The 12,352-nt window shown below is 45.2% G+C and overlaps 1 protein-coding gene across 1 annotated transcript in view; it reads left to right on the top strand.

The window, feature by feature from the left end:
• The first annotated feature begins 5,525 nt into the window (after positions 1-5,525).
• LOC137326868 (cell adhesion molecule 2-like) overlaps positions 5,526-12,352 on the top strand; it is a 386,985-nt gene continuing 380,158 nt past the window's right edge. The window contains exons 1-2 of the mRNA XM_067992251.1: positions 5,526-5,574; positions 6,480-6,629. Coding sequence (XP_067848352.1) covers positions 5,526-5,574; positions 6,480-6,629 — 199 coding nt within the window. The remainder of the gene's footprint in view (positions 5,575-6,479; positions 6,630-12,352) is intronic.

Raw genomic sequence — 12,352 nt, 5'->3', positions numbered from 1 at the left:
AGTACTGTGAGCAGTTCTGGGCACCGCACCTTCGGAAGGACATATTGGCCTTGGAGGGAGTGCAGTGTAGGTTTACTAGAATGATACCCGGACTTCAAGGGTTAAGTTACGAGGAGAGATTACACAAATTGGGGTTGTATTCTCTGGAGTTTAGAAGGTTAAGGGGTGATCTGATCGAAGTTTATAAGATATTAAGGGGAACGAATAGGGTGGATAGAGAGAAACTATTTCCGCTGGTTGGGGATTCTAGGAGTAGGGGGCACAGTCTAAAAATTAGAGCCAGACTTTTCAGGAGCGAGATTAGAAAACATTTCTACACACAAAGGGTGGTAGAAGTTTGGAACTCTCTTCCGCAAATGGCAATTGATACTAGCTCAATTGCTAAAATTAAATGTGAGATAGATAGCTTTTTGGCAACCAAAGGTATTAAGGGATATGGGCCAAAGGCAGGTATATGGAGTTAGATCACAGATCAGCCATGATCTTATCAAATGGCGGAGCAGGCACGAGGGGCTGAATGGCCTACTCCTGTTCCTATGTTCCTATGTTCCTACATCCACTCGAGGGTCCTGAAGGAGATGGAACAGCTGCTATGTGAGCCCCATGCCCGTATCTTTAACAGCTCACTGGAGTCAGGGCCTGTTTCCTTAGACTGGAAGGAGACCGAGCCGGGTAACTATAGGCCCATAAGCTTGATGTCAGTAATAGGGAAGATGCTCGAAGGCACCATTAGAAATGCCCTATTTGACCACTTAGTCAGAGAGGTCTTATCGGGAACACCCGACACAGCTTCCAGAAAAGAAGGTCATGTCATGAATTTGATTGAATTTTTTGAAGAAATCACCAGGTTCGTGGATGAGGGCAATCTGATAGGCATTGTCTACCTGGACTTCCAGAAAGCCTTTGAAAAGGTACCTCACAAGAGGCTTCTGTGCAAGATACAATCTTGTGGAATTAATGGTAACCTGCTGGGGTGGATTGAGAACTGGCTGAATGCTCGTAGGCAGAATGTTGTAGTTAATGGATTTGGATCTGCTTGAAGACCGGTTACCGGTGATGTAGGTGTTGAGGGTATGACCCGTCGGTTTATGGACAACAACAAGGCAAGTGTGAGAGCTAGGGCTGTAGACGATGCTCAGCTATTGTAAGCAGATCTCGATGTATTGGAAGAATGGGCCCACGTTTAGCAAATGATGTTTAACTTTGAGGAGTGTAGTGTTACGCACATGGACAGGTCTAATGTTAAATGTCCATGCATCTAACAGAGAACAGAATTGAAACCAATGGTGAAAGAAAAATACCTGGGTGTTTTAGTGCATCACTCTTTAAAGATTCATGACCAATGTCATGAAGTCATCGCAAAGTTAAAGCAAACATGGTTCCAGGTTGTATTCACAGGCATTTCACTGTAACACAAAGGTCCTTTTACACAAGACCTTGGTTCGACCTCAGTTGGAATACTGTGTCCAGTTTTGGTCTCCTCACATGGTGGGGGATATTGAGGCTTTGGAAAGGGTGCAGAGGAGGGCCACGAGACTCATTCCCACTTTTAAAAACTTTAGTTACCTGGATAGGCTCAGAGATCTGGGTCCATGTACTTTAGAGAAGTGTAGACTCAGGGGATTTGATCAAGGTTTATAAGATGACGAAGGGAATCGATTGTGTTTATGTGGATCAATTATTTCAACTGGATATTTTAGGGAGGACCAGGGGTCAGCTTACAAGTTATGTAAGGGCAAATGTAGGTTGGATGTTAGGCGGTTCTTTTCCCAGAAAATAGTGGATCTGTAGAACAGGCTACCGGCTTGTGCTGGTGATTAATGGTCTCAGTCTCTATCTTCCCCAGAAAATGAATTCACTGTGATTTGGATAAATTTGAAGTGTTTTGTAATGTGCCTGTGCGATTGTGTCAAGGATGAACTATAAGTGGATTGAAGCGGTGAATGATAATTACGCATTAGGTTCAGTTCTGTACCCTTTCTCTGCGCTGCGATTTCTCCCTAATTGAGCCTAAAATTACCAGAACTGTTGTTCGGTTTTTGAAGCAATTCTAGAATTCAGGTGTTATCACTGTGAACATTAAACACTCACCACCTTGTCTAATTCCATGTCCATCAGCCTTCCCAGCGTCTCTTCCCCTCAAATAAAAATGGTTTTAGTTGCAAGTTTTTAACTTTCTGTAAAACATAATGAACATTTCAAAAAATGGATCATCCTTTTTCTAACTGCTATGATTTATTCTTTTTCAGTTCTGTTTTCTCCAGTAACAGTTTCACTTTGGTTCAGGTTGGGAGAGTGTCCTTGCAGAGATTGAGTGACCTGGGTTTAACAAATACGCAATTCTAGCAATCTGTATATTGGTCCTTATCTAACTCGTGTTTGATGGGACAATGTAGAATCATAGAAAGGTTACAGCACGGAAGGAGGCCATTCGGCCCATCCAGTCCGAGCCAACTCTATGGCAGGAGCAATCCAGCTAGTCCCACTCCCCTGCCCTATCCCCATAGCCCTGCAAATTTTTTCCTTTCAAGTACTTATCCAGTTCCCTTTTGAAGGCCATGATTGAATCTGCCTCCACCACCCCCTCGGGCAGTACATTCCAGATCCTAACCACTCGCTGTGTAAAAAAGTTTTTCCTCATGTCACCTTTGGTTCTTTTGCCAATCACCTTAAATCTATGTCGTCTGGTTTTTGACCCTTCCACCAATGGGAACAGTTTCTCTCTGTCTACTCTGTCTAGACCCTTCATGATTTTGAATACCTCTATCAAATCTCCTCTCATCCTTCTCTGTTTCAAGGAGAACAACCCCAGCTTCTCCAGTCTATCCACGTAACTAAAGTCCCTCATCCCTGGAATCATTCTAGTAAATCTCTTCTGCACCCTCTCTAAGGCCTTCACATCTTTCCTAAAGTGCGGTGCCCAGAACTGGACACAATATTCCAGTTGTGGCCGAACCAGTGTTTTATAAAGGTTCATCATGACTTCCTTGCTTTTGTACTCTATGCCTCTATTTATAAAGCCCAGGATCCCATATGCTTTTTTAACCGCTTTCTAAACCTGCCCTGCCACCTTCAATGATTTGTGCACATATACCCCCCGATCTCTTAGTTCCTGTGCCCCTTTTAGAATTGTGCCCTCTAGTTTATATTGCCTCTCTTTGTTCTTCCTACCAAAATGTATCACTTCGCATTTTTCTGCGTTAAATTTCATCTGCCACGTGTCCGCCCATGCCACCAGCCTGTCTATATCCTCTTGAAGTCTATCACTATCCTCCTCACTGTTCACTACCCTTCCAAGTTTTGTGTCATCTGCAAATTTTGAAATTGTACCCTGTACACCCAAGTCCAAGTCATTAATATATATCAAAAAAAGCAGTGGTCCCAGCACCGACCCCTGGGGAACACCACTATACACCTCCCTCCAGTCCGAAAAACAATCGTTCACGTGTAGAGGGAACTTTACTCTGTACCTAACCCTGTACTGTACCTGCCCTTGGAGTGTTTGATGGGACAGTGTAGAGGGAGCTTTACTCTGTATCTAACCCGTGCTGTACCTGCCCTGGGAGTGTTTGATGGGACAGTGTAGAGGGAGCTTTACTCTGTATCTAACCCGTGCTGTACCTGCCCTGGGAGTGTTTGATGGGACAGTGTAGAGGGAGCTTTACTCTGTATCTAACCCGTGCTGTACCTGCCCTGGGAGTGTTTGATGGGACAGCGTAGAGGGAGCTTTACTCTGTATCTAACCCGTGCTGTACCTGCCCTGGGAGTGTTTGATGGGACAGTGTAAAGGGAGGTTTACTCTGTATCTAACCCATCTATATTTGCAGTGACTGTGTTCAGTGCTACCAGTGGGTGTCTGAAATGTCCAAGCACTGAGAGCACTCATCTTGATGAATAAAATTTTTTAGAAGTAAACTGTATGTTAATATTAATAAGGTATTTTAACCCAGATTTTAGAGATCCATATAGTTATTGATCATAATCAGGGGAAAGTACAGCTTGTGTACCAAGTGGGGTTTCAGGAGACCATTCATTTTGTCCCTCTGGGAATTGTGCGGTCAGTTAAAGTAAAATATGATACGAACACAATCCATATTGAGTTGAATTTTCTCACTGTGTCTAGTATAGTAGCCGTGAGGTTTATCTCTATTTATTGTGGTGTGGCTTGGGTTTTAGGGGTTGGGCTCATGCTGTGGGTGATGGATCCATAGCAAGGTATTTGCTTTAAGGCTTAACAATGTGAAATGGAGTCCATGGCGATTAGATCTGGCGTGTGTCCTGTTAACACACTGTATGCCACATAGTTGAGGTGGCCAAAGATCACCAGGCAAACGTTCGTATGTGAACCTCAGCAGTGACAGCTATGTAGCAGTACCTGTTAAAGGCAGTATTTTGACACCGACTGTTTCTCTGATCGATCAGTAACATACAGAGAGAAGTGTCTGCAGAAACAGCTCTCTCCTGTAGCCTGCCAAACATGAACACATCCCGAGCATCAGCAGCAGCAACAAAAGCCTTCTTCACAGCACAGGATCTTAACACTCGAATCATTAAGTCTCGGGATGGCACTGTGATCTCTGGATTGATGAACTGATCGTTGTTTTGACTATTACCTGCTCCTTTCCAGAATGTTCCATGCATTGTCCTACTTATGGAGCTGTTATACGGTGCTTGCAGGAAAATAATTTGGAGCTTTGGGTTTGCTGGTGAGGGTGGACCAATGCTGCATGTTTGCTGGTGTATGTAGACCAATGCTGCATGTTTGCTGGTGAGGGTGGACCAATGCTGCATGTTTGCTGGTGAGAGTGGACCAATGCTGCATGTTTGCTGGTGAGGGTGGACCAATGCTGCATGTTTGCTGGTGAGAGTGGACCAATGCTGCATGTTTGCTGGTGAGGGTGGACCAATGCTGCATGTTTGCTGGTGAGAGTGGACCAATGCTGCATGTTTGCTGGTGAGGGTGGACCAATGCTGCATGTTTGCTGGTGTATGTAGACCAATACTGCATGTTTGCTGGTGAGAGTGGACCAATGCTGCATGTTTGCTGGTGAGGGTGGACCAATGCTGCATGTTTGCTGGTGCGGGTGGACCAATGCTGCATGTTTGCTGGTGAGAGTGGACCAATGCTGCATGTTTGCTGGTGAGGGTGGACCAATGCTGCATGTTTGCTGGTGAGAGTGGACCAATGCTGCATGTTTGCTGGTGAGGGTGGACCAATGCTGCATGTTTGCTGGTGAGGGTGGACCAATGCTGCATGTTTGCTGGTGAGAGTGGACCAATGCTGCATGTTTGCTGGTGAGGGTGGACCAATGCTGCATGTTTGCTGGTGAGGGTGGACCAATGCTGCATGTTTGCTGGTGAGGGTGGACCAATGCTGCATGTTTGCTGGTGTATGTAGACCAATGCTACATGTTTGCTGGTGAGGGTGGACCAATGCTGCATGTTTGCTGGTGAGGGTGGACCAATGCTGCATGTTTGCTGGTGAGGATGGACCAATGCTGCATGTTTCCTGTGAGAGTGGACCAATGCTGCATGTTTGCTGCGTCCCTGGGGTTCTTGTGGACATTATTGACCGTGCGGGTTTAATGCCCTGTGCCAGGCATTGGGCAGAGTTGGGACAGGGATGTTCCTGTTGAGTTTGAGCTTCTGGGAGGAGTTCAGGCAGTTTTCAGACACTCCTTAAAACCTGCCCCTTTGACCAAGCTTTTGATCACCAAGTCCTAATACCTCCTTCTTTGGCTCGGTGTCAATTTTTTTTGTGTCTGATTTACGCCTCGGGACATTTTCCTCCATTAAAGGCGTTTTATAAACGCAAGTTGTTGTTTTAAAACAAACCAAAATGACCAAGCACTCAGAGTGACCGAGCAATGAATCAGCAACTCCGAGGGGAGAGGGGAGATTAAATTGGGAGAAAAAGCCATAAACTGCCTGTTATTAGGTTATTATTAAATTGGCAACAGACTTTTCCCAGACTCCTTCTTTCCCAGTATATTCTTTTGAACACATTGTTGACGGGTGGCTTTATCACCAGTGTGTGCCCCACTGACTCCTGCCACTAACCATTTCAGCGAGTTTGTGCCACCTTTAGGGTTAATGTCTTTGTTGCTTATTATTACACACATCTGGAAAATAATGTGCCCCTGGGATGCACCTTTCCCCTTTGTAGCAGCTGTGTTAGAGATAGACTTGGAGAGGCAATAAAAGCGGCCCTCGCTCCTCACCGAGGGAAGCTCCCTCGCCCCTACCCAGGCCGTCTCTCCCAGTGCTGCCTGAGAAATAAATCATGGAGGCATCTCAGTGCAAACATCTTAACACAATGCCTCAAATGTCCTGCAGTCACAAATGGAATGTTTTCAGCTAAAAGAAGCTTAAGACTTTGATCCAAGCAATTGAAAGCAGTGCAATGCCATGAGAACGATCACACGTCCAGTTGTAAAGTCTCTTTCCGTCACTTTCTCTCTCTTGTCTCTCATTCACAGGCAGTCAGGCACAGTCTCCGCTGACCCAGAATGTGACGGCGGTTGAAGGAGGAACTGCAATGTTGACCTGCAAGGTCGACCAAAATGACAATACCTCCCTCCAGTGGTCAAATCCAGCTCAGCAGACCCTTTACTTTGACGACAAGAAAGGTAATGGTTTGGGTTTTTTTGCTCCTCTTACTGTAATGCTGAGGGCAGATCTGTTGGTGTTTTTTTTTAGCTCCTCTTCTCATTGCAAAGGTCATGGTGAGGATGGACTGAGAGGAAGTGTGTGAAATGCTAAAGGAAAGGGAATATGCCTGCTTTTCTGGAGTCATGTTAAATGTATTTAATTTGCCTTGTGTACACAATTAAAACCTGGCTGGTATCACAATTTTGCACAGTTAGCACAGGGGAAGGGTAGATGAGAATTGCAATAGAGGTGAAAAGTTTTGATAATGGGTTGGTATTTAAGAATATAAGAACGTCTACAAACGGGAAAAGCCCAGCAAACCTACCCACCTTCTCCATATGACCAACAATCCCACCGACCCACCTTCTCACCACATCCCTCAATCCCACCTACCCACCTTCTCACCATATGACCCACAATCCCACCTACCCACCTTCTCACCCTATCCCTCAATCCCACCCACCCACCTCCTCACCATATCCCTCAATCCCACCTACCCACCTTCTCCCCATATCCCTCAATCCCACATACCCACCTCCTCACCATATCCCTCAATCCCACCTACCCACCTTCTCCCCATATCCCTCAATCCCACCTACCCACCTTCTCCCCATATCCCTCAATCCCACCTACCCACCTTCTCACCATATCCCTCAATCCCACCTACCCACCTTCTCACCGTATCCCTCAATCCCACCTACCCACCTTCTCACCATATTCCATAAATTCACTGACCCACCCTCTCACATATCTCTCAGTTCCTTCTCTCTCCAGGAACACATCCATTTTTTTTAATATTCACTCTCAGGATGTGGGCGCTGCTGACAAAACTGCATTTATTGCCCATCCCTAGTTGCCCTGAGAAGCCTTCTTTTTGAACCTTCTCAATCATTAGCTGCTTGCTAGGCCACTTCAGATAGGTTCAATTGTCCATTGAACCCATTTATGCTGTCTGCTCCATTCGCTTTCCCTAGTCACTTGTTCCACAACTTCATTCATTTGGAATGAAAAAATTCTCCCTGACTACCCTTCTTACTTGTAGCTTCCTCATTTATAGCTTGTGTCCCTGGGATTTGAATCATTCACCATAATGAACAACTTTGCCGGATCAACTTTGTTAGCTCCCTACATAACCCTGAGAACTCCAGTTACTTGGTCATCGCAAGCCTCCACTTTCCAAAAGAAACAAGTAATTGGCATGTTACCCGTGTGCTTATACAGTGCACAGTTTGAAGATGGTTTTTCTGGAAGGTTCCGACCACCCAGAAAGCCTTCATTAGTCACTATTTTCCAGTGAGGACCCTAGGCCTGAAAGTTTTCTGTGTGTTTTCTTGGAAGTTGGGATTTCTGCAACAGGTTTGGTTTGTTGCCAAATATACAAAATCTTTTAAAAACAAAGTTGTGTTACAAAGGCAGGTGCATGGAGTTGAGGTACAGATCAGCCATGATCTAATTGAATGGTGAAACGGGCTTGAGGGGCTGAATGGCCTCCTCCTGTTCCTATGTACTGCATGCTTCCTATTTTATGTAGAGAACGACAGAAGATTTGAGTGTTAGGATGATTTCTATCAACTGTGCAAGTTTTATATCCTGTGAGCGTAGAATCTATCCCTTGAACATATGCAAGACTGTTTTTTGTTTTTACACTATTTCTGTGTATAGTCTAAATCGGGTACCAACATCTGGGTTTGTGCCAGATAGAGAATAAGAGTTCATGAAGAGCACATTACTACCATTTGGCTTTGTTATTTTGCTTGTTTCCTCCAAATGTTCCTCCAATTTTCTCCCTTCCGAAGGTAGGACCTGTTGAGGTACATTCCATAGATGGCAGCAGCTATCCAACACCTCATGCAAATAATAGAATACAATCATAGAATCATAAAGCACACAAGGAGGCCATTCCCTCCATCATGCTGGCTCTTTGAAAGAGCTATCCAATTAGTCCCAGTCCCCTGCTCTGTTTATTTTTCCTTTTCAAGTATTTATCCAATTCCCTTTTGAAAGTTACTACTGAATCTGCTTCCACCGCCCTTTCCGGCAGTGCATTTACTCCGTAAAAAATTTTTTCCTCATGTCACCTCTGGTTGTTTTGCCAGTTATCTTAAATCTGTGTCCTCTGGTTACCGACCCTCCTGCCACTGGAAACAGTTTCTCCCTGCCTACTCTATCAAAACCCCTCATCATTTTGAACACCTCCATTAAATGTAATAGACAGTAAAGGATCAGTTACTGTCTGAAGAGCAAAGGTGGGATTCATCATCAGACCACAGATGTAGGATTCCAACCTCGGAAGATGAGCTGGGAGTTGACCATAAAAGGTGATGTTTTCCTGTCAGCTGGCAGGAAACAATTGGTCAGCGAGTGTCAATCATATAAGGACACTTCATCAAATGACCGGAGTTTCCCCATTAATAACAGCACTGGGCACTGAACATCTCGTGGAAACTCTGCTATTGAGATGTTGAAGAGAAAAGAAAAGGGTCATTAAAGTAAGTGAAAGAAGACCTGGAGGGCTGTTACTTGGTGGGAAAGTGTGAGTGTTGTATAGGCCAGCACTTTCTCTTTGCTGTTGAAACAGAATGAAATGTACTGGGCTGGTGAAGTTGCCTAGGCTAAGTGTGAAACTCTTCCAGTTTGTCTGTTCTAAGCTGTTTGATGAAAAGACTCCTTTGGACAGTTAATACAATGCGGTGATCAATTGAAGAATGGGTTGCTGGGAATTGCATAGAATTGCTCCTTTGAGTGCAGCTGTGGGGGAATTTCTGGAAGATTTACAAGTGCAGAGTCTCATTGCTTAATCAGAAGGCGGTGCAGCTCACTTCTCAACATGCAGCTCGCGTACAAGGCTGGCTCTCGGTCATCGTGTGAAATCCGGGGGCCTCACCGTTTCACCAGGCTCTCTTCTAGATCCCTTTCAACGCAAAGTTTTATCACACCGATAAATCAGACCAAAAATAGGAAATGCACCAAGCATAACGCTAGCGTTAACAGGAGAAAGAATGGAGTGCGACTGCATCAGGCCGGCAATGGGCTGCTCTCTCACTCACTACAATGTCATGCAAAGGTTACTGTGTTGTCAGCAGTTTTACTGCAGAGGTTTTATAGGCTAAGTATGTAATCAAGGTAAGATAAAGCAGCCATTTTAGAGCGCTGGAGGACGGGTAAAGAACAATAGCACTCGCATTTATATAGCGCATATATATATATATATATATATATACAGGGTAGGAGGAGAGGATAATGCAATGTGACAGCAGGAGAGACAGACAGTTATATTCCGGTGAAATGTATCCCTCTCAGCACAGGATTGGACTCAATGCTGCAGATCACCACCAATTTTAAACTTTCAAAAGCTGCTCCCTAACTCAACGCTTCAATATTAGGGGGGAAATTGGCAAAGTTAATCGAGGCAAATTGTTCCCTGTGGTTCAAACTATAACCCACTGGAAATGTACCCATGTGACGTGGTATAAATACCCCATAAAATCCACTGGGAATGTACCCATGTGAGGTGGTATAAATACCCCATAAAACCCACTGGGAATATACCCATGTGAGGTGGCATAAATACCCCATAAAACCCACTGGGAATGTACCCATGTGAGGTGGTATAAATACCCCTTTATAACCCACTGGGAATGTACCCATGTGAGGTGGTATAAATACCCCTTAAAACCCACTGGGAATGTACCCATGTGAGGTGGTATAAATACCCCTTCATAACCCACTGGGACTATACCCATGCAAGGTGGTATAAATACCCCTTAAAACCCACTGGGAATGTACCCATGTGAGGTGGCATAAATACCCCTTAAACCCACTGGGAATGTACCCATGTGAGGTATAAATACCCCTTAAAACCAACTGGGAACGTACCCATGTGAGGTGGTATAAATACCCCTTAAACCCCACTGGGAATGTACCCATGGGAGGGGGTATAAATACCCCTTAAAACCTACTGGGAATGTACCCATGTGAGGTGGTATAAATACCCCATAAAATCCACTGGGAATGTACCCATGGGAGGGGGTATAAATACCCCTTAAAACCAACTGGGAACGTACCCATGTGAGGTGGTATAAATACCCCTTAAACCCCACTGGGAATGTACCCATGGGAGGGGGTATAAATACCCCTTAAAACCTACTGGGAATGTACCCATGTGAGGTGGTATAAATACCCCATAAAATCCACTGGGACTATACCCATGTGAGGTGGTATAAATACCCCTTTATAACCCACTGGGACCATACCCATGTGAGGTGGTATAAATACCCCTTTATAACCCACTGGGAATGTACCCATGTGAGATGGTATAAATACCCCTTTATAACCCACTGGGAATGTACCCATGTGAGGTGGTATAAATACCCCTTTATAACCCACTGGGACTATACCCATGTGAGATGGTATAAATACCCCTTTATAACCCACTGGGAATGTACCCATGTGAGGTGGTATAAATACCCCTTTATAACCCACTGGGAATGTACCCATGTGAGGTGGTATAAATACCCCTTTATAACCCACTGGGAATGTACCCATGTGAGGTGGTATAAATACCCCTTTATAACCCACTGGGAATGTACCCATGTGAGGTGGTATAAATGCTTCTTGAACCAAAACCTCTGTAATTCAATTTATTGCAGAATAATATTGCTTCTCAGTATCAGTTCATTTTTATTTGTTCATGGGATGTGGGCATCGCTGGCAAGGCCAGCATTTATTGCCCATCCCTAATTGCCCTTGAGAAGGTGGTGGTGAGCTGCCTTCTTGAACCACTGTAGTCACGTGGACTACACGGTGAAGGTTCTCCCACAGTGTGATTGGTAGGAAATTCCAGAATTTTGACCCAGCGACGATGAAGGAACGGCGATATATTTCCAAGTTGGGATGGTGTGTGACTTGGAGGTGGTGTTGTTCCCAAGTTGTTCCCTGCTGCCTTTGTCCTTCTGGGTGGCAGAAATCGTGGGTTTGGGAGGTGCTGTCGAACAAGCCTTGGCGAGTTGCTGCAGTACATCCTGTGGATGGTACACACTGCAGCCACAGTACGCCGGTGGTGAAGGGAGTGAATGTTTAGGGTGGTGGATGGTGTGCCAATCAAGCGGGCTGCTTTGTCCTGGATGGTGTCGAGCTTCTTGAGTGTTGTTGGAGCTGCACTCATCCAGGCAAGTGGAGAGTATCACATCACACTCCTGACTTGTGCCTTGTAGATGGTGGAAAGGCTTTGGGGAGTCAGGAGGTGAGTCACTCGCCGCAGAATACCCAGCCTCTGACTTGCTCTCGTAGCCACAGTATTTATATGACTGGTCCAGTTAAGTTTCTGGTCAATGGTGACCCCCAGGATGTTGATGGTGGGGGATTCGGCGATGGTAATGCCGTTGAATGTCAAGGGAAGATGGTTAGACTCTCTCTTGTTGGAGATGGTCATTGCCTGGCATTTGTCTGGCACGAATGTTACTTGCCTCTTATCAGCCCAAGCCTGGATGTTGTTCAGGTCTTGCTGCATGCGGGCATAGACTGCTTCATTATCTGAGGAGTTGCGAATGGAACTGAACACTGTGCAATCATCAGCGAACATCCCCATTTCTGACCTTATGATGGAGGGAAGATCATCGATGAAGCAGCTGAAGATGGTTGGGCCGAGGACACTGCCCTGAGGAACTTCTGCAGCAATGCCCTGGGGCTGAGATGATTGGCC

Source organism: Heptranchias perlo, chromosome 11 (assembly GCF_035084215.1).
Source record: "Heptranchias perlo isolate sHepPer1 chromosome 11, sHepPer1.hap1, whole genome shotgun sequence".
Lineage (NCBI taxonomy): Eukaryota > Metazoa > Chordata > Chondrichthyes > Hexanchiformes > Hexanchidae > Heptranchias > Heptranchias perlo.
The sequence above is the reverse complement of the archived record's forward strand: the minus strand, read 5'-3'. Positions and strand labels throughout refer to the sequence as shown.